The 23,018-nt window shown below is 34.8% G+C and overlaps 1 protein-coding gene across 6 annotated transcripts in view; it reads right to left on the minus strand.

The window, feature by feature from the left end:
- LOC131065141 (calcium-transporting ATPase 5, plasma membrane-type) overlaps positions 1–23,018 on the minus strand; it is a 47,027-nt gene that overhangs the window by 23,388 nt on the left and 621 nt on the right. For 2 of the 6 annotated variants that reach the window (XM_057999579.2, XM_057999573.2), the window contains exons 1-18: positions 17,266–18,061; positions 8,816–8,932; positions 8,676–8,727; positions 7,186–7,277; positions 6,950–7,081; positions 6,753–6,842; positions 6,579–6,648; positions 6,164–6,234; positions 5,957–6,040; positions 5,778–5,855; positions 5,584–5,655; positions 5,419–5,502; positions 5,236–5,318; positions 5,035–5,143; positions 4,846–4,901; positions 4,684–4,726; positions 4,518–4,601; positions 4,259–4,384 (exon numbers count right to left, since the gene is read on the minus strand). In XM_057999579.2, coding sequence (XP_057855562.2) covers positions 4,259–4,384; positions 4,518–4,601; positions 4,684–4,726; positions 4,846–4,901; positions 5,035–5,143; positions 5,236–5,318; positions 5,419–5,502; positions 5,584–5,655; positions 5,778–5,855; positions 5,957–6,040; positions 6,164–6,234; positions 6,579–6,648; positions 6,753–6,842; positions 6,950–7,081; positions 7,186–7,277; positions 8,676–8,727; positions 8,816–8,932; positions 17,266–17,433 — 1,611 coding nt within the window. In that variant the 5' untranslated portion in view covers positions 17,434–18,061. Of the gene's footprint in view, positions 1–4,258; positions 4,385–4,517; positions 4,602–4,683; positions 4,727–4,845; positions 4,902–5,034; positions 5,144–5,235; positions 5,319–5,418; positions 5,503–5,583; positions 5,656–5,777; positions 5,856–5,956; positions 6,041–6,163; positions 6,235–6,578; positions 6,649–6,752; positions 6,843–6,949; positions 7,082–7,185; positions 7,278–8,675; positions 8,728–8,815; positions 8,933–17,265; positions 18,062–20,852; positions 21,730–23,018 lie in introns of those variants that run through there. The other 4 variants (XM_059221539.1, XM_057999575.2, XM_057999576.2 and 1 more) reach the window with 4 other exon arrangements.

Genomic DNA, 23,018 nt, shown 5'->3' on the forward strand with positions numbered 1-23,018 from the left:
ATGACCTTGAAGGGTTTGAGAAGTATGAAGATGCTTTCAAAGACAATTTCATTTTTTACATGGCTGGCCACCCATTTTACATTGATCACATTGATTAGTATTACACACGTTTGCTATTTTTGCATTTGTTACATCATTTGAATGTTGCTGATTTTGATGACTTTAGTTTTGAACTATATAATGTTGCATTTGGAGATAATTTCCTTGCATAATGATAATGGAAGGGTTAGTGTCAGATACTCCAGCAATCATAACTTTAATTTGGAGGAGATTCAAGAAGGTTGTCCCAGTGGTACAATATGTATGTGTTGTCTACGGGTTTTGAGTGAAATTGTGTGAAGGTTTGTAGGTGTTGGTACGAGTATGCTGACGGTATAGATCCTTTTGATGCTAATATAGACCATTTCATATTTATATTTTCTCAATTCACATCAGCTTCAAAAGTTGTGGGTTTAACCATTTGGTTTGGAACAGTACAATGTTGGCAAAACAGTTGGATTTGGAGTTATTGTTCAGCTTTTGGAGAATTGTGGATTTTAAGTTGCTATTGTATGGTGCTATTTTCTGCTCCTCTCCTAAATTCTTTCTCTTATAGATCAGTCCATGAAACTGCAAGTAACATCTCTCAAGTTGAGGCTAGTATGGGCCTGTTGTTATAAATTCCTGGGATGTATATTTCAGCACTGTAGAGGTAAAAGAAGTGGCTATTTCCAAACTTCAAATTTGCTGTATCGGAGAGTATATTGACTCTTGCAACAGTCCTGAAAGTAGCAAATATCAGATATATATTGTCGGGAGAAGTTAAAGGAGTTTTAAGTTAGACTTGTCTCATGCTAGTGCATATACACAAATAGAAAAGCAAGTTGCAAAAGGAAGGAAGATGGATGAAATTACATTTGGTAAATTTCTTTGGGAAAATGTGGTTCAGATTTGGAATTGTAGTCGACGTATAGAAGGTTTGCATGGATATCTTTGTTGATTTCATGAAACTATCACACAGGGATTTGATGTTTCAAGTTTGCATGGTGACTCTTGGCGTAAGATGCTACTCCACACAGGAAAAGGATTAAGGTTTGGTATACAAATTTTCATGAAAAAACATTGTTGCATTAGGAACTTGGAGCTCTATTTTTGTAATTGCTCGAGGACAAGCAATTTTGGGCAGGAAGACTTGTCATGTCCCCTTCTGTTACAGATTGGATTTTGGTGAATATTAACCCATTTTATTCTTTCATGGGTTATCCCCTTCTGTTACAGATTGGATTTTGGTCAATATTAACCCATTTTATTCTTTCGTGGGTTAATTGGACAAGCTTAAGTAGAAAAAGTAATTTAATATTTATGAATGTCCAAATATTCTCAATATCAAAAGGACATTTAAATATTAAATTAAATATTTGGGAACACTTAGCAGGGCATTGGATTTTCTGCCATAATGAGAAGTTTGAAATATTTCTAATTAATAGCTTCCCCACCAAGAATGGAGAGGGAAATTGAAATATTTCTTATTCATTATTTTCCCACCAAGAGCAAATTTGGCAAGGAAGAGTATAGTGGAAAATTGAAATATTTCTAATAAATGATTTTCCCACCAAGAGCAGATTTGGCAAGCAAAAGGGGAGTGGGAAGTTGTTGCATGATGAATTTTAGAAAGTTTCCACCATTACAAGTGGAGAAGAATTTTGGACAACCCAATGATGACTTTTGGAAATCGTCATAACCAAATTAACAAGAATTTCCAAGAAGTTCAATTTGAGCGCCAAAATCTTAAATGCAGGATGGATACAAATATTGTAATTTTGGTCATTTGGAGGGTATTCTTGATATCACTTTTTCTCTCATATCTGCAGATTTGCAAGAAGATTCTTCAATGGACGAAACTCCATTGGGGTAGAAGGCTTGTGGACAAAAACCCATGAGCGGTGGGTGGAAAACCTTTGTTCACAGCAAGCAATCTCATCCAAAGTTTGCATTTGGGCTGAAGGAAGATAGGAGATTTGTTAGTTTCTTTATTTCAGTATGCAGGACTTAATGGAATTGTTTGGAGTGGTTTAATGAGCGTTTTTCTGTGTTTGTTGTTGTTGTGAGTTATTTGTGGGTGCAATTACAGTAGTACGTTGTTGTTATAATGTTTGTAACATACTATATATTCTGTATTTCACATTTGGAAGTGAGACAATGACATTTGTGGTGTTTTGATTTGGGTAAATTGTGGGAGTGATAGTTTGTGGATTTTGTTAAATACTTTGGAGTTTGGGAGATTTTATGTTGCTGCTGTTATTAATCAGTTTCAGACCTGATTATATGATGCTGATATCAGAAAAATCGGTTTCAATAGCGTTCTCTAATGTTTCATTTAAATTGGCCTCTTTAGTGCAAGACTAGCTATCAGTTTAAGATAGTTTTCAGTGTTATTTGCAGAATATAGTGTTAGTTTATTTTCAGATCTGAAATTATTGATAAATATTTGGTTGAGGACATTTAACAAGTTGTTGCCTCTATTCTTTGACAATCTATCATTTTCAAAAGGTGGTACGGTGGTACTATACAGTCCCATTCACCTATTTTGGTCAAAATTATAAACATTAAAATGATTTATTTCTTACTTTCTTTCTATTGTGCGCCAGATATAAACTCCTTATTTTGGTGTATGCATTCATTTCCAAACGGAAGAAACAATTTTCTGGATGCAAGCACTGGATTAGTCACTACATGCTTGTTACTAAGGCAATTTTTTGCTTCAACAGATAAGAATTTGATTTCAACTGTCTTCTCTCCCTAAAAGTGCTGCAAAATAAGGATTCAAAGAGGTCACCTAAAGAATGAAAATTGCTTAAGTTTTTTATTATCCATAAATAAAGAAATAAATATATCATAATTTATATACATAGTTACCAAAAATTGACGTCTCCTCCTAGAAAACTTAGGGCAAAATGAAGTAAAATGGTAAAAAAGTAAAGTCATAGGGAAATGGTTTCACAGGAAGACAAAAATCCATGCAAAGTTATAGTGATCGGATCTACTAACAGTGTATACCTTTTGAGAGGACTGATTTCTTGTCATTGTAATAGTCTAAGGAGAAATTGCCTTCACTATTTAGCCGACAATATTGAGTGTGCTCAACACTTGTATTACATTACTTTCACTAAACAATTTAGACTGCTATGGTATCAGCAGTACAAGCAATTTTAATTTCAATTTTTGTTCAATTAATGTTAAACTTTACAACTGTTCTTGTTTTCAAAGCTTTGTCATGATACTTTTTGAAAATTATTAAAATTATATTGAAAAAAATTGGCATCTCCAAGTCCCCCATCTCCTAAATTTTGAAAATTAGTCGTACCAATACCGTTACCAGTCTCCAAAATCTCCAAGTACCCGTCTCCTGGTAACCTTGTTTATATATTACATGTGAATATTTTCGTAATAAAATTAGGTTAATTTTCATATTGCTGCTCATCTCTTCATTTTCATTTCTAGATTAATCTAATGAGACTATCAGACCCAATCAAATACAGGGCACCAGATAAATATCAAATGCACACCTTATCTTCTTCTTCTCCTCATAGAAGACATTGGTAAAGTTCAATATGAGCTTAAAAAGGCATATAGCATTGCAACTGTTTCAAGAAAGAGAGTAGAACCTTATAAAGGTATTTGATTCAGTGTTTTGCCAAGAAAATTTTTAACTCAACTGCACAATTGGCCTTAACCATCCGCCTAAAAAACCTTTTAAAAAAGCTAAATAAACGTTTGAAGTTGTCATTTCTTGATACAAACATATTCTAGAATTACTAAAAAATCTTGAATGACATGCCATGCTTATCCACTTTCTCCCTTCTTACAAACCTTAACCAGAGTTTTTTAAGAACACAAGCTTAAATTGGTTATATTATTTCTGCTACTCAACAAAAGGCATTTTTAACTTTGAACCCTCAATATATAATACACTGACAACCCAATATTTGATTGGCAAAAGCCTTAACAGAAAAACTGACACCTTCTAATAAGCTTAAGTAAATAAAGCTAATAAAAATTCTACATCACCATTTCTTCACAGAAAAACTGTCCTAGTTTATGAATAACTCTGAAGGCTGCTACATGGAAAAGTCACGACATGTCGAAATTTATTGCTAAGATTTAATGTTGTTCTGTTTGTTCTGTTGTTTACAACATAAACAAACGTTTTAAACAATAAGAACTATATTGATAGTTACTAAATATACTCGTATTTGCTAGATGGAAATCTAATTTTCACCTCAGGCTTAAAGATGCTTCCTGTCGTATTCTGTGAGATGCCCTCCTTAAGAAGATTGTGTGCAACAGATGTACTCTCTGGTGGCAAGTTCATTTCCCCAGCAACACATGCTTTAACAACTGTCATCTGCAATCAAGTATGGTTTGTTGGTAAGGATTAAATATGGCTAATGATAGGAAGCGTGCATTGCATGACAATAAGGATCTTTTGTTTAAGGAACCAAATTGTCAGTGCTGATCAAATAGTAACTATGACTAACCTGATTCAAGGTAAGAGTCCCTGTTTTATCACTACAGATTGTTGTAGCAGAGCCCATAGTTTCACAGGCTGATAATCTACGCACCTGCAATGTCATCAACTTTTCAGAGTTTGCATCACAGTCACCATCAAACAATAGCAGTAAGCTTTTAAGATAGAATACTCACCAAAGCTTTGTCTCTCATCATTTTTCGCATTGAATAAGCCAGACTGAAAGTAAAATTAGAACGAACATGTTAAAATTGATTAGGGGACAAGAAGGCATCATAAAAAAAATGATTGTCACAATCTTAAAATGGGTTATTTAATTGTCCTGCAGTCAGTCATACGTTAAGGTGACAGCCAATGGAAGCCCTTCTGGAACGGCAACAACAACAATGGTCACCTGAACAGAAATAGTTCAATCAGTAATTAATGCTTTTCACGATTTTGTAAACTAAAATATTTGTTGCTATAGAGAGATTATCCATTCAAATATAAAATGACAGATCACTTGAAATTACAAAATGCTAGCTCACCGCAATGGCAAATATTTCAACAACTCCATTCATTGCATCTCCAAACTTCGTCTTGCCTGCCTTAAACTTGCTAGTGTCTGCAGTCTCTTCTGTATGTCCAGTAAAGTATCTGAACAAACAAAAAATATTCAATATCCGAAATGCATGAAAGTAACAAAGACAATAATTTATAACTTAACAGTCAAAGGTACTCTTACTCACCTTATCAAAAGGACAATTAATACAACAACTGCAACTGTAAGTCCAACCTTACCAATAAATGTGGCAACACCATTTAGACGAACCTGTTGCAACAAGGAACCATTGTGTGTTCAAAATCTGAGTGTGAAAGTAACAGCATTTGAATAGATATAAAGGATAAGTCAGGAAGGGTCCAGGACAAACCTGTAGTGGAGTTTCTTCCCCATTATCCTCTGATATACTTGCCATTAAAACACCCCACTCAGTATTTAATCCTACTCCAGTAACCTATAATAAGCCAGTAGAATTTGTCAATTGATTAATAATAATCAGAAAGCATAACAATATTTTTTTCAGATAAACACTTACCAGCATTGTTCCATAGCCATCTGCTACCTTACATCCAGACATCAAAAATGGATTTTTCTGATCTTTGTGAACCTGCAGCCAAAATGGGGCAGTTAAGTTGATGACAATGTCCTTGCACTTAGCGTCAGAAACTTATAAAATATCTATCACTTGGCAAACAAACCATGGAAGCCACATAAGAGAGAGTTACATACAAATTTGCTTTCCCCAGTCATGCTAGATTCATCAATTGACAAGGAGTGTCCTTCAATTAGAATGCCATCTGCAGGGACCTGAAAAGAAATGATAAATGTCTAAGAAAACAATAATCTATTTTCCAAAATGGACTAAAAGAATGTATTGGATAATAATGTTAGGCAGTTTATATATATACCTGATCACCGATATTTAAAGGTAGAACATCACCAACAAGAAGATCAAAAATGGAAACTTTAAATCGTCTTCCCCCTCGGATAACCTGAATAGGTAATGCAAAATACTGTCAAATCAAAGCAACTGACAGTAAAAGAAACAACTTGATCAATTCGTCATAACTGTTGGTGAAATATAAGATGGAGGAAAATAGCAACAAGAAATATACCTGCAGTTGAATGTTTCTTTTTTCTTCATTCAGATTTTGGAACTGAAGAGATTGCCGGTAGTCACTAATAGCTGTAAATCAGATAGACAAGGCACATAATTGTTTGTGAAATACGGCACAAAGCTCAACAAAAGAAATTCCCATGTGAATGCAAGTTCTCAAAAATAGTTTTCCACATAACTTAAAGTTATTGGAGAAGATGTTAGCAGTAATATTCCTTTAGCTAGCTAAAAAATTTCAGTACCCTATATAAAATTCAAGACTTCAATTTTGAGTTTCAAATTCAATTTAAGAGATCTTTTATTTCCAAGGAAGATTATCTACATATGAAAAGTAGCAAGCACGCAGATGAACAAAGCGTTTCAAATTATATCCAGCAAAAGAAAAAGCTACAGCACGCAGAACAAAATCTTACCTGTGACAAAAATTACAAGAATAACAGCAAAAGCTATACTTCCACCATCATACCACCCTTCCTTGATGCCCTACATATTGCAAAGTGAAAATTTGTTACAGAACTTCAGGAGAGGGACATTTTAGCCATATTATTAGGAGAAATGCAAGAGGTACAAAAGACTCTATGGCTTACTTCAGTCTTTATTTGAAACCCAAGAGACAAAGCCGCACAAATCATTAAAATTATTAATGTCGTATCTTGACAAGCTTCCCATAGAAAAACCTAAATGCCAAAGGAAACAGCACATTAATAATCAAAATATCAATTATGTAAAAAACAATTCACAATAAGAGTAAGTGTTATTGAAAGTACAAGAAAGTAAAGATTACAAAGAAATTGCGTGCAGCCTTTTGGGGATAAGTATTCTCCCCATACGCATTTCTACGGCATAGCAATTCTTCAGGGTTTTCTTTAATACCCTTATCAGCATCAGTGTGTAGGAGCTTTGCTACCTCCTTTACCTATTACCAGTTAAGTCTGTTACAACCATAACTACCTTAACAGAAATTTCTTTGAAAAACATAAAGACCAATATTACCATGTGCAGATCATTTTATTTTCTTACCCCTCCTATCTGCTGTAGACTATCAAAGTCTTTATCCCTGACTAACTGTGCAAGCTTTACTGCACTGATTCCAAAGCCCTCTGGGGGCTTATCTGACAAATGAAAGATCTTATAAGCTTCAATATCATATGATGTTTTTAATGTTGTCAAACCACAAAATGGAAAAACAAAAGATAAAATTGAAATGCACTTGGTTTGCAGACATTCAAAAATTTAAAAAGATCATAAAAGCATCACTTAAATTGAAACTAAAATAAGGCAAGTAAATCAAGGACTATCAGAAAGCAAATAAATAGAAATTCTATATCTAGAAACAAATTCTTTCCAATATATGTATCCATCCTTCAAATTGTGTGGTAGAATCATATATCAAGGGCAAAGTTGCATGACTTGTACCAAAAAAACATCATTTGATCACTTTAGAAACCCACTAAATAGACATTAAATGAACATAAAAACATGCATTGAGTACACAAACATCATTGTGATATAATGCACAATCATCAAAATTAAGGTATTTGCCAATTAAAATTCATATTATTATATTTATATTATGTCTACGAAACACATCAATGCAACTTGGACTCAAAAAAGACACAACAAAATGAAGAATAAAAGTAGACTCAAAACTTTACGAAAAAAAGGCAATATCTTAGCAAAAAGTTGGCTCTGATTCTTTTCCCCAAGGATGGAATCAAATCCACAAGTACTTGAAATATCAGAAAGAGTATTGCGACAAATAAGAACCCTGTATTTTCTAGAAAATCAATACAAACAAAATGCATAAATATATAATAATAATGAAAATTAGTAGTATTTAAGAAACAGCAATGGTGATACCCAAGCTGCTTCCCGTCTCTTCCTGGAGTATTTGCAACTTAAAGATTTTTTAAAATTATTGAGCAATAAAAAAAATGGATACGCATGATCGATAAACAATATCTTAGAAATGAATATTTTGTAAAAACCAATACAAACAAAATCATCTATAGCCTACAATGGCATAAATATAAAGTAATATTGAGAATGAGTTGTACTTAAGAAAGAGCAATAGTGATACCCAAGTTGCTTCATGTCTCTTCCAGGACAGTCTTTGCAACTTCAAGATTTTAAAAAATTATTAAGCAATAGAACAAAATGAACACACTAAATTCATCTTCCATGATCAATAAACACCATCTTAGAAATGAGTTTAATTTCTTCTCTCAACATAGGCATACCATTTCTTAATTTTGAAAAAAATCTTAAAAGAGATGGGCAGTGATTTGGAATTTTAAAGCATTCCCACAAATTATGTATAGACACCATCAAATATATCATTCATTTCGGCAAGAAGGCTTATAAGTTTATAACCTACAACTATCCAAATCTTCTATTTCTAAATTCTCTTAAATGTTTTCACTTTACCTCATACAACATGTTAACCAGCAGTCATGACCACATTAAGGATAAAACCTGTACAAAAAAAATAACAAGGAAAAGTCACGTACCGTCGTCCTCTTTTTTTTTCTCACCCCCAATCTGCTTAAAACGATGGGCTGCCTGACAAAATGGGAAAAAAAGAGTTAAGCAAGATGTGTGCGTTAATTTATGCCTTATAAAAGAGCAATGACAGTGGCATGTAACTTACCCTTACAGCTTGAGCATGGGCTCGGATTTTGCTTATTGTTTCTTCCCTTTGCTCTTCCCTTTTAAGATTTAATGTATACCTGAACCGCCGAGTTGCATTCAAGGCTAATGTTGCTTGCTGCATATGCACAAAACTAGAAATTTGTTAGAAACGTTAAGGAATCAGAAAAGATTAAATCAAGTGTCTTAGAAGGTTGATGATTTGGATATAGGTGAAAAATAGTGTAAACAATAATCCCTCACTGTTGTTCTTAACAGGTTTAAGACACAGTCCTGATAAAAAGCAATTTGACACATTCTGTAATTTAAGCTTGAATAGCCTCAACTCTATTTCAGTTGAACAATCACAAGTTCATATACATAACTTGATTAAGCAATAATCCACAACAAAATCCAAATCAAGGCTCCTATATTGTGTTACTGTTAATGATTATAAATTGAATGGTAAAGGAGATAAAAATGAAATCCCTATTCCCTCCAAGAACATTTTGACAGGATGCAAGCATGCATATTTGACCCTACAAATTCTTTAGTTGTCCTCAACTGTTCCGGCTGCAAGGGAATGACGACAAACTAAGAACAACAACTAAAGCACATAAAGGAATAGTTCATAATACATATTACTTAAGGCAAAATGTATAGATTTGCAGGAACAAACAATTCACCAACTACATTAAGCAACAGCCAAGGTTCTTCCAAAATAAGGTTATCAAGTTGATATATTGTGGCATGGAAATAATTTCAGAACACAGCTCGGTATGATGGATTTTGGGTGTCCATGGTGTCTGCCTACGAACCCTAATGGCTTCCAACCAATATGAATCTCAAGCAAATTTCAGTTGTTATTCTCCCTGCATTTATTTAAATAAAAATGTTGATGTAGTATTGACATACATTCAATTCAAACAAATAATAACTGCATAAGCAAATTCAGAGTGAAGAAAAGGAAGACCTGCTATTGCCAGTGGGTATGGTAACAACCCAAATCACTGTTTGTAAAGAAACTCATATATGTAGTCAACTAACATTAACTGAGCAACAACTGATGAATCAATGGGCTGAGAAGAATCACACGCAAGAATGTATGCCACATAAAGAAATCCTATACTAGCCTATTCTCCTTGTGTGAACTTGTAAAGCTATCATTTCCAGCTTAACATAGGTTAAGACATCAAAGAAAAAGGAAGGATGAAAATCTTTAAAGAATATATATGGCATAAGTTTCTCTGTTTAAGGAATTCATAGATTATAGCTAAGTCACAAGGTTCGAATTCGACAGCCATGAAATTTGGATGAGATTCTTACAAGGGATAAATTGGAAAAAAAAAATTCGGATAAAATTCACCTTATATAGTTTTTTTTATTTTTAAATATATGTATACTTCTAATAAATTATAAGTATGCAGACACTCGCGAAAATCCAACTGCGACCCTTGTTGCAGACACCCGCGAAAATCCGACGGTGACCCAGTAGATGCCCACGACACCCGCGAAAATCCGACGGCAACCCAGTTGTAGTTGCAGACACTTGCGACCCAGAAGATACCTGTGACAAAGATTCAAGAATACCCACGACCAGCTGAGTTGTGTGTTTAGAGGCGGATAGCAATACTTTATAGAAAAAATCCGCCGAAAGTCTTCAAAAAACCCTAAACGCTTTTCAGAAACCCTAGAAAAACGCTTTTTAAATTTTAACTTTAATAAAAAAATGATGTCCTGGCCATGCGAATTTATGGCTGAATTTGAACGATTTTTTTATGAAAGTTTGAAATTCAATTAAATTCGAACCTCATCCATGAAAATCACCGTATTCTATGACTTAGGATTATAGGCGTTAAAAACAGTTGCAACTCCTTGGGCAATCAATGTTGTCAGAGGTTGGAATCTCATATTTGCCTATTAATTTTATTGAGGTAAACAAGTCCGATTTTTTCAGCTGTCTTAGCAAGAATGAAGAATCGTTGAAAATTGTATTCAAATTCAATGCTTACTTCTATAGGATACTTAATCTTTAAATTATTTAATATAATAATCACATCATGTAGCATGCATTACCTAAACTGTAGTTGAAATACCGGTTTACATAATTACAAAATCACCAGCATACTCCAGTTTCGAGACAAGAATTGTGTCCCTCTATCTACACCCAATTTTTTTGGCAACTACATTTGTATATAAGTATAGCTATTACCTTAGGGATAAGCATAGTAGCCAGAAACTCATTTGTCCATCCCTAGGCACGCATATCCCCGTATCCATTTTCCAAAACAAATACGTATCCGATACAGCCCGGATACACGTCGGATATTGTACCCACGCATGCCCAAAAATCCTTGATTTCCAACCATGCTAGATACTATGCGATTTGATTTTTTGGAAAATTTGACGTAAATCTTCCTAAATTTAATTTTAAATAACTTCATTCATGCATTTTTTTTAAAAAAAAATTGGTATTAACAAAACCTACACCAAATGAGAAAGACAAATGAAATGTTTTTCTATTTCAGTGACCCATTTTGGGGGTCATCTTCCAATGCAACTCTACTATTTTTGCATATTGTAAAATGTTATATCAACTTATCATTATTTATGTAGCAATTATGTGTCTATATTGCCTTTGAAGTAATTAAAATCTCCTCGAATAACTTAGAAAATTGTGTTAAATATATGTGTATGTGTTTTTTAATGAATGACGTATCCAGCCGTATCCGTATCCGATACCGTATCCGTGTCCATGCAACTTTGGGGATAAGGTAATGCATACTTCAGCTTTTCATTATTTAATATAAAAATACATCATGTAGCCCCCATTACCTTAATTGTCATGGAATCCCAATTCATATACAAACCATAATTACCAGGAAACTCTAGTATAGAGAGAAGGACCATGTCCTCATTGCCCATCCCAAATTTTACAGCTACTATATTTATATATGAAAGTAGTCGTACCATTGAAAAAATATGTTGCTCCCAAAATATGATTCCTCAAAGAAGAATTAAACTATTAAGATTTTTTCTCATATCTTTTCCTCTTTGGATTTCCCAACACTGCATGCTGGGAATTCAGCTGAATGTGTTGGGGATCCACCTAATGAAGGCTCATTAAAAATTAAGAAAGAGAGGTGGACTGCTGGTTCGAATATGGTGGCTTTTAGTGACAGCATGACAATAGTTAAGATGATGATCCACCCCACAACAATGACAAGTTTCACACAAAACCCTATCCTCCCTCACTTTCACATTGATTAATTAAGATGGAGATGGCTACATCTTTGGGGCTGACATTTCATCCTCTTACAAAAACCTTTTGATGTAGGACTCTAGTTAACTATGCCCAGCACTCAAAGGCTTCCAGATCTAGGGTCTCACGAGATCGGAAGGATGCAGCATGTAATATCCCCTGTTGAGGGAGTACCTAATTTTTGTCCAAAAATAACAAATCTGATAATACAATTTATTTGCAAGACTACTCTTTCACGAAATTAAACAATAGCGATTGAATCTAGGAAAATAATAAATTAACATCAAACAAAATGATAATGAAGATTCCTATTGTAAACATGCACACCATACTTATTCCTAATAACCAACCACATTATAAACTTGAGGGGAAAGCATAATAGGGCACCAAGAGACTGTCCTCCACAACTAATCCCAAAAGCGCCAAACAACCAACCAAGTAAATCTGACCCCTTGGCCCACAAGCAATCCAATTCAATGGGTGGTCTACTTAATTGAGGGAACCCATACTCCTGCATCTCCCTGTAACATGTTTCAAATTGATTCCAAACATGATTGCCGATGGAAATTAGATAGTCATTTACTTATCCTAAATTTCTTGATGGATTGCAATCAATCCCTTGAATAAACTTAATAAAGGATTCTTTAGAAACTTGCTATAATTATACATGTATATGTATATTGCTGCTTACTTTTTCAGACTTTACTAATTCAAAGGACAATCCTCTTGATTGATATCCTTTATTAATGATCTGAAGTACTGATCTGTTCTTATTCTTATTCCATGTCTTGCATATTAATTTCTTATTCCCTTTATACCTTCATATCTCATTGAGGAGACCCATCTCTTTGAGAAGAGAGACTCATTTAAAGGATCATGTCTCCTGATCACTGCCTCATTATTCAGGTCAGATCTGTTTTTCTGATTATAGATCAAAAAGCTTATTTCCATTCATTCCCTCTTTTTTCCCTTGGAGAAAATGTTCTTTTTATCTTTTGTTTGGGTAGGGTCATACCTCTTCAAAACATCCCTTTTCCCTTGGCAAAAGTTGTGTCTATTCAGATTGAGCACTTGACTTAGCAAGTCTCAGGTCGGCTCCTTAAAAGGGATTATTATCATTCAAATGTTGCTCATATTGTCCTTAGACCAGTCACTCCCTCAAACCATCATTTAATTTAGTTTTAGTCGGCCATCTCCAAGATAATCTAACTGAGTTTAATACTTCCTAATTTAGATCGGCCCTTTCTCATAAATTCAATGGATTACATTTTTATAATTTTATTAGTTAGGGCTGTGATCCAGATCTCAGGCAGGGCATGACAGTCTGCCCTTATCAAGATTGCTTGCCCTCAATAGGAAAAATGGCTTGGTCCTTGCAACTTCTAACCTTTTTTATTGGCAATTGTTTTTCTGAAGGTTGATTTTGCAATTCATCTTTCGCTGTGCTGCACCCCTATTGCAATTTCAAACCAGGAAATATATATTTCTACTTTTAATTCGAACATGAGTTATAACTAATAATTGAAAATTGGCAAGGTTGGTAATTTAAGACAAGTTTTCACTCATCTCTGTGGGAGAAGAAACAAGGCCGTCTTGTAATGGTGCCACTTGTTATTTGCAAGAATTGATTTGGTTGGCCCTATGTTTGCACAATGGATATCTTGTGAGTTGAAGCAAGGGTAAATTTTCCACATATTGACATGAGGATTAGATGCATGACACACATCTATGGCCTAATATATAAAGATTTAGAGATAGTTTTAGGAAGATAACTTTGCCTTAAGAGTACTTTTACATTTTGGATAGATCTTGCATTTACCTTATCCTTTATACATGTTACCATGGTATGGTAATCTAAATTGTAGAGTGGTGATCTGTTTGCTGGTTGGGGATGGCCAGAGACGAGTAGGTCTATGTCATCAAAAAAGAGTTGAGTCACACCATCATAAAGAAGCAAAACCATGTTGCTCAAGGTGAAAGTGCCAAGACATTTGAGAAGTTATAAGTTGTTGGAAATGCCATTTCACAAGTCTATCCACATATATGTCTGAAGTAGCACTATCTAAAGGTCATTTAGAGCGGTCAATCTCCCAAAAGGGTTGGAAGGAGGGGACCAACCTAGGGGCTCTAGAATCCCTAAAATCCCTTTACAAGTATCTATGTTGAAGGTTGACAACTCCTATAAATAAGGGGCCAAGCACTGTCGGTTCAAATATCTAGAGGTGGTGGTATCTCTTGCAAATCTCATAATAAATGGGGTATATGTAACTAAAGCACTTCACAATCTCCACCTCCTAAATAGAGCAAAGATAACACATACAATCTTGGCAAAAAAATATGATAATCCATCTCAACTTGTAACTAGTGGGAAAACAACCTTGATTGACCCAAGAGAAACCTACAGTTGTGTGACCAATGACATTGGAAAAAGTGAGGACAACATAAGATGCCATCCTCCACCTTAAGAAATGATCTACATATAAAGTAACCATCAAGCTAAACGGCACAAGAGAGAAGTTCTATGTGACCTAGATAAAGATACTAATAGAAAGGAGCAAAGTACTCTTAGAATATCATCAATGTTGGCATCTATTCAAACCCAATGAAGGAATCCACTTAGAGGAATAAAGAGCTAAATATGGATACTTCATGACCAGAAGTTGAATCGTCCATGGATTTGTCATTTGAGTCTACGAATGTAGAAAGCAAGTCGAAAGATAGTCTCAAGACATAGTGACTAGGCAACAACTCAGCCTAGACGATACTCTAAGAAACAATTTGTTTGCAATAGATCATGTTTTGCAACATGACAATTTGGACCCTCACCATACAATACCAATTGGCAAATCCCAAGCTAGGTCCCAAACCTCAAACCCATAAAAAAAATATGGGTTTGATGATTGTATCAAAAAGACATATTTGAATGGATACCTTAGAAATGGATCTTACAAACACTAACACTCAAAAGATAAAGAGAGACATAACCCTTGAAAAGTCGTAATCCAGAGGCAAGCCTCATGCTGAAGGATAAACCAAAAAAGAATGGACTCCCAAGTATATGTAAGCCAATGTGATCCCCAAAGTTGCCCCTGGAAGAAGAATTGGAATCTGGAAAGAGAGCATCTAGAAATATTAAATATCATGGTATTACTTTTTACTAAGGTTGACCACAAGCTAGTGTATTTCACAAAAAAACACAATGGCATCAAGTTGCCACTGCAAACCTTCATCGAATGAGAGAGAACATCATCATCAACAAAAATTAGTATGGCTATAACCACCTCATGTAAAATACAACCATCATACATATGAATATGATGCCAAAGACACTCCTCCAACCCATCAACATAAATGTCAAAGAGGGTTAGTGAGAGAGGACACCCATGTTTAACCCCAACAATGTTCTTCACAAAGTCAAAAAAAACTAAGTGTAGGACCATACAATAAGCATCTCATAAAACCTCCAAGTTAAGATAATGAGAGAATCAGCAATACTAACATCATGCATCCTCTAGAAAAGTGAGTGTCTCAAAATGAATTCAAAGGCCTTCTTTAAGTCTAAAAAACAATAAAAGATCAATGACAAGCCACCTCAATAATTGCTTGAGTATAGAGATGTGGTAAAAGGTTCGATAATCTATCCTCAAGTTAACCCAACCTTAAGGTCTAAGATAACATCTCTTCGAGTGCTTAGAAAACTACATGTCTAACATTGTGGCATAAAGTTTGGCAAATATATTCCCAATCACAATGGTCCAATGTCTAACATTGGCAAAAAGTTTGGCAAATTTATTCTCTATCACAATGGTCCAATAGTTGCCAAAGTTAAAGAGATCTCAAAATTTCTAAATAGGATTATTTGTGTAGGGACAAAGATTGAAGGAAGTCTAAAATAAACACACCTTGTTAATAAGTTTTGCCAAAGGGAATGCAAAGGGTTTCATACCATATTCAATAAATTAACCTTGGAGACCTTCACAATCTACTACTTTGTTGGTACATAATTTAAAAGTAGCCCTCTTCAATTGGGCACGTCATGAAGAAAGATATCATAGGAAACCCACACACCAATACTGATGTCAAAAACTAAAGTTTTTTTTGTGAGAAAGTTTGATAGGTCTTGGGGGAATGGTGAATATCCACAAGGAGGGCAAGTCATCAAGAAGCAAGAAACCCTTATTCCCTATGAATGGATGGTATGGAGAGACGCTCGTGGGTTAGTCAGAACCAAAGTCTATGATGAAGACATGGAGTCGGTGGAGGAAAGAGGGAGGAAATAAAAGTAGGACAAAAGAAGGGAGAGACTGGCAGGATAGTTGAAGGTGAAAACATTGTCAAAGTAAATTGTGGTATGTCTAGTGCTGGGGGACATGATGGTGAAAATGATGCCAACTAGCATGACAGATGAAAGTCAAGACAGCATGGTTTGCAAATGGTAATGACGAAATTGCAGCCATGGGAGATTAGAGACCTGTAAGTGAGAACATAGTCCACGACACTCGCAATACTTCCATGAAGAAAGAAAATAAAGCTATTGGAGTTGGGGAAGCAAGGGAGCCCTGGCCAAACAAGCTCTACACTTCGTCAAGATCTCAAAAGAAACGGTAGAAAGCACATAATACCATGCTTTTCGAGAGACAGGTGCAAATCACCTAAACTCTCCTTTTAAAATAAAATCCAGAGATTATTTAGAAGAACTGGACATCAATAAACAGATACATTCAGACAACATTCAAAGCCTTTTCTGAAAAATAAATTCATCTATTTGTTCAAAGCTAGTGACAATAGTTGGACAAAAATATTACATTTTTATGTAAAGCATATAGCAAATACTTAATACTTAGACATCGAGAGATTTATAGTTTATTCAAGATTTTCACCATACTTAAATTCATGTCAAAATTTATGAAAAGTTAGACTGACACTCGCAGAATTTATCTCCTTGTAAACCCTAGAATCTGCAAAGTGAACTACGGACTTCCGCAGCAGTTTAATCTATGTAAAACTCTCGTAAATTTATGTAGACATGCACAAAAATCTTCTAAAGCCTCATGGCAAGATTAAAAGCAATAAACTATTTAAGATGTTAACAAAAATTGTATCAAGCCTAATCCACAAATCATTTAAAGATTCATCGAAATCCTTATGAAGAAACTGAACTCCAGAGTTTATTTACAGCATTTAGAGATGTTAAGGTGTTGTTATGTTACCCTCCATTTCTTGAGCCTCTCGAGCGGCGCCTTTTTGTTCGGAATATCGAAAACATCAGTACTCATTGTTTTCTCTTCCTCATCGTCAACAAAAATCCCTTTCTGATAGTCATCCAACGATGTACGGCCAGGGGAGAACATCCGCGGAGTCCTCGAAATGTTTGACATTATTCTTGAAAGCGCAGGAGAGATGACACTAAAATTCACAATACCTAATATAAGCTCAAACAGAACCGCCACGCAAAACCAACAAAAAATGCAACCACTTAATTGATAGATTCGTCTGGGAAGAAGGAAAAGGTCCTTAAGCTGTCGGAATCACTCTAAAGAATAGCTTCGGAAACGCTCAAGAATTATCTTGTATCTGCATCTGCTCGGCTCCTTCCAGGGTGGGGTTCCGAAATTTCAAATCTGAGCCTCGATTTGCATTTATAGGTTTCGGTGCTCCTTATTAAAACCAAAAGGATTCCGAAATACGTTTAGCAGTAGCTTTCAAAATACGAAACTGACACGTAGCCTCTTGACTCACGAAATATTGCCAGAAGATGCCGCGGAAAGCGCGTGAAATTACGCGCACAGCGGGCTTAAAAGCAAATAAAGAAAGGTCGGCGTTAATTTTAGGAAAAACAATCCTCGAAATCGAGTAATCTCTGCTCTCCCTATGCTGAATTGTCGCTTCAAATTTCTTCGAATTTCTCTGCAATATTAAAATTTCCAGCTCACTGCGTTCGATTTTTTTCCGTTTAACAAGGTAACTGTTGATGTTCTTTCAGCTTTTCTTCTCTCGATCTTTCCGTTTTTTTAATTGTTTTTTCAACTATTAATAACGTATTTATTTGGGGGAATCCTTTTGTTTCCATCTATCTATCGCTTTCCAGCTTTTTTCGGTTACTATACACTGTCTTACCGCTTTCCAACCATGTTCCGAACGATTTTCCTTTTTTTATTTTTAGTTTTTAAGTTTTTAGTTTTATGCATTTTCAAAAAAGTAGGGAATATCGCCCCGAAGTTTCAAGGAAGGTGCGGCCATGACAGCTTGACATTTGTGGATCACGATACTCTTGTTCTGTCTGAAATATAGGACGCGCTTTCTCCCCATCGGGGATGCTTACCTAGTATGGAAGGGAAGTGGTCTACTTCCCTACCAGGAAAGTGAGTTCTTTAGATTAAAAAGAATAAAAGATTAATATTTATAAGGTCAAAGATGGTTTAGGACAGGGATCTAATATTTTTGTGTTGTGTCTATATTTTCTCCTCAATAAATAAATCTTGATAAGAAGTTACCACTAGAGGGACAAAAATATTTTTGTAAACTTTGTAATTCAAAATAAAAAAATTAGATTTCTCAAGAGGGAATCAAGAGACATACTCTCTTTGTAAATTTCTTTTGACATTTTTCATCTACCTCGAATTGATAAAACCAACAAAAAATAAACCATAAATTAATTAAGAGTGAGGACTAATATTGAATAGGGAGAAAATGACAATTTTAAAATTTGTAAAATATGAATCTTTCCTTGTTTAAAATTTGGACCCCTCTAAAAAGACCATTAAACTTATTCCGTGATTTCTTTATCTAATCTAAGCTATCTAAGCTCGAAACATTGGTTATCTCACCCTCACCTTTTCTTTATACTAAACCCAAACCCCTTTTTGCCTTTTTATTCCTTCCTAAACTCGCTTACAAGTTCACGACCCTTTTTTTTCAACAATTGGAACCTTGAAAACCACCACAATAGTTGATTCTCCATCTACCCCCAACTAAACAAGATAGCAAACATATAAAGGACCTTTAGAACTCCAAATCCTTGGAATCAATCATTGACGAGCAACTCATCAAGGGGACTCTACAAGAGGTAAGGTGGTTTCTTTTGAGCTGCCTAATAACTTTAGGGAAATTATTATGGATTGCAATTATAGATCTATGAAAGTTATTATGGATTGCAATTGTAGATCTATGATTATTGTATTCCTCAAAGGATTACTCGTTAAACAAGAATTTTCCAATAAAGCCCTCCAAACTAAAAAAACAAAGGTTGGACAATATAATATTTTTAAGGGTTGGTGGGGGGAGTATCATGCAACTTTGTGGATCCCATTCATGCCCGAGCTACAATACACTATACAATACAATGTAGATCTTGGTAGAAAAATGGTATCTCAATCTTGCATTTACTTAAAGTTACTAATTATAGTAAGTTTACATTTGAGCACAATTTGGTCCAAAATTTTCCCCAAAACTACAAATTGGGTAAAGAAGCATGTTGATACATTTCCGTTATAGATGTGAAGATATTAAAGTTTTTGTTTTTGAAAATTTTGTTTGAAAGTTTCAAAGTCAATTTTGAAGGCCCTAGAGGTAGTTTTTCAATCGGAGAAGTTATGGTCTTCAAAAGTTGGGTCTCTTGAAACGAGAAATATGAAAACTTGTTGGACACATAAATGAGCCGTAAAAAAGAGTTACACTTGTTGGTGTCTATTTTGGGTTGTCCTCTATTTTGACACATCATAAGACATCTTGGATTGGAGATAGGTTGGGCATCACTTTTTGAATGATTTTAGCTCATGGTTTTATAACACTGTTTATAGGTGAAAACGATGGGTGAGACATGATGGGTGAGACGGGTGGCAATTAGCATGAAAGGGGAATGTTAAGGCAAAATGGTTTGCAAATGGTAGTTGGGGGAAAATATGGAAAATTTTAACCATGTGGGATGAGGGGCCTGTAGGTGAGAACATAGTCCACGACACTAACCCCACCGCCATGAAGAAAGCAAGTAAACCTGCTGGAGTCGGGGAAGCAAGGGAGCACATTGAGATATACAGTAATATTGCAGCCATAGGCTAACAAACTCTACACTTACTCGTGATCTCAAAATTAAGGAAACGGGAGAAATCACATACTTCCATGCTTTAGAGACGTGTGCAAATTAGCTAAACTCTCCTTCAAAAACAAAAATCCAGAGTGTATTTAGAAGATTTTTGGACATCAGTAATCAGATGAATTCAGACGACATTCAAAGCCTATTGTTAACTAAATTCGTCTATTTGTTTAAAGCTATTGACAATATTTACACAGAAATTTTAAAATTTTATGTAAAACATGGTGCAAAACTTGAACACTACATAGATTTACAGTTTATTCTAGAATTTCATCATACCTTGATTCAAGTAAAGATTTCAGAAAAGTTACAGTGGCACTCACACAAATTATCTCCTTGTAAACCCTGAAATCTGCAAAGTTATCTATAGACTTTCACAGCAATTTAATCTATGTAAAACTCTCGCAAATTTATACTAACATACACAAAAATCTTCTAAATTCTTCTAGAAAGATTAAAATAAAAAACTAATTAATTATTTAAATATTTTCACAAAAATCATTTCCATCCTACTTCACAAATTATTTAAAGATTCATCTAATCTATATGAGGAAACTGAAAGTTTATTTACATCACTAAACTATTTAAATATTTTCACAAAACTCGTATTAATCTTAAAATTATTCAAAGATTCCTCTAAATCCATTGAAGGAAACTAAACTTGAAAGCTTCTCTACAACATTAAAGATGTTAAGAGTGTGTTACCCTCCATTTCCTGAGCCTCTCGAGCGGTGCCTTTTTGTTCGGAATATCCCAAATATTACTTCTCGTTGTTCCCTGTTCCTCGTCATCATTAACAATCCCTTTCTGATAACCATCCGTCGATGTACGGGCAGGGGAACTCATACTCGGAATCCTCGGAGTATTGGACATTATCCTCTAGAGCGCAGGAGAGATGACACTAAAATTCAAGATTATATGACCTCACTCAGAACCGCTGCGCGAAACCAGAGAAAAGTGTAACCACTTAATTGATAGATTCGTATGAGAAGAGAAGAAATGATGCTTAGCTGTCAGCGCGGAGGCGTAAACTAAATGGAAAAGATCCATTTTACTTACTCTCTTTCAGATTCGCTACAAAGAAAAACTTGGCAAACACTAAAGTTATCTCCGCCCACTCAAAATTCCTTCCAGCGTTCCGAACTTTTAAATCTGTGCATTTCAGTATGCATTTATAGGTTTCGGTCTACTACTTATTGAGCACCAAAAGCTAGGTAGGTAAACATTTTCCTCTCGCAGATTCTTTTCGTGGATTTGAAAACATGAAATGGACGCGTATAGTATGACTCACGACATAGGGCTAGAAGGTGCGCAGAAAGCGCATGAAATTAGATGCACCCCTTTCTTTTCAACAAAGGAAGAGTAGGCGGAAACTTTGGAAAAATTAGTCCTGAAAATCGAGCAACCTTCTCTTTTCCTGTGTCAAATTGTTGCTGCAAATTTCTTCAAATTTCTCTGCAGCTGCATCTGCTGTACGAAAATTTCTAGCCTAATGGATTCTTGACAGTTCTTCCAGCATTTTTCCCTCGATCTCTAAGTTTAAAAATATCTGTTCAACTATTTAAGACGTAAGTATGTAATTTGGGGATATCTTGTTTTTCAAGTAAATTCCTTTAATTTTTATTTTTTTATCGATTTTAGTATCAAGGAAGGTGCAGCGATAATAGCTCGACTTGTGTGGATCACGATAGTCTTGTCTGTCAAGTAGTGGGGACACGCGTTTTCTCTCCACCCGGGGTACGTCCATAAAAATTTTAAGGAAAATGCGGTACTGAGGAAAGTGGATATCATCAAATAGATGGAACCATCAAAGAACGAATAAAGCTATATATTAATTAGGAAGGGTTATTATTGAATGAAAGGTAACATGACTTGGACTGAAATTTCTAAGAAATGAAACTTGGGCATTCTTTTTCTTTTTGTAAAAGAAGGTTATCTTGTTAGATGTTTGTTTAATTTTCAGATATTGGATAATGAAAAGAATGTGGCATTCTTAGTTTGAATGGCTTCTAATAAGTTAGGGGAAAGGATCTAGCCGTTGTGCACTCTAACTTCGTGCTTCTCAAAATCTTACGTGGAAATTTCAAATCATTTCGATTTTTTTACAGCAGCTTACATGGTAAGTCCCCTACTTATAACTAAGGTTTCAGGGCCACACCATCAAATATGATGCCACATCAGTATGTTTTTTGCCAAGGTGTCCAAAACAGCCCCAAAAAAAATGAGATCAATAGGTGTGCAAAAGGGCCCGAATACTTGTGCAGCTGATGTGACATCACATGATTGGTTACTTTTCACAACAAATAGTATATTTCATTCAATTATTGGTACTTATCATACAACTATTGGTGCAATGTTGTACAAAAGTTGGACATTAAATCAACAAGTATGGAGGTATTAGATCAACTTCTATGAGAAAAATTAGAACACACTCAACTGCTAGATCCTTTCCCCTAATCATATTGAGGATTCTTTTATATAATTAATTTTTATTTAATATCATTTTATATCTTTATATTTACATATCATTAGTGACCTCCTTCTAAATTGTCTTTTAGAAGAATCTTCTCAAAGGCATTATTACAAATGCCTCAATCTTCACCTCAAAAAACAAGCTCAATGCACTTCAAGCAAGGAAGGACATTATGCACACCCTTCCCCATAATGAAATATAAAACGCTGCTTCATCTAAATATTAGGTGAGACACTCTACTCAAAGGTCAAGGAGTTAAGTCTAATTGGATAAAACGTTGGGCTTTCAATATGGAAAGCCAAGTTCAATTTTTCATAAAGACATCTAAATAGGAATTCTAAGTTGTGATTCTCGATCTTCCATTAAATTGACTTAATTCTAATATGAAATTGATTTCA

Source organism: Cryptomeria japonica, chromosome 5 (assembly GCF_030272615.1).
Source record: "Cryptomeria japonica chromosome 5, Sugi_1.0, whole genome shotgun sequence".
In the NCBI taxonomy this organism is placed as follows: Eukaryota; Viridiplantae; Streptophyta; class Pinopsida; order Cupressales; family Cupressaceae; genus Cryptomeria; species Cryptomeria japonica.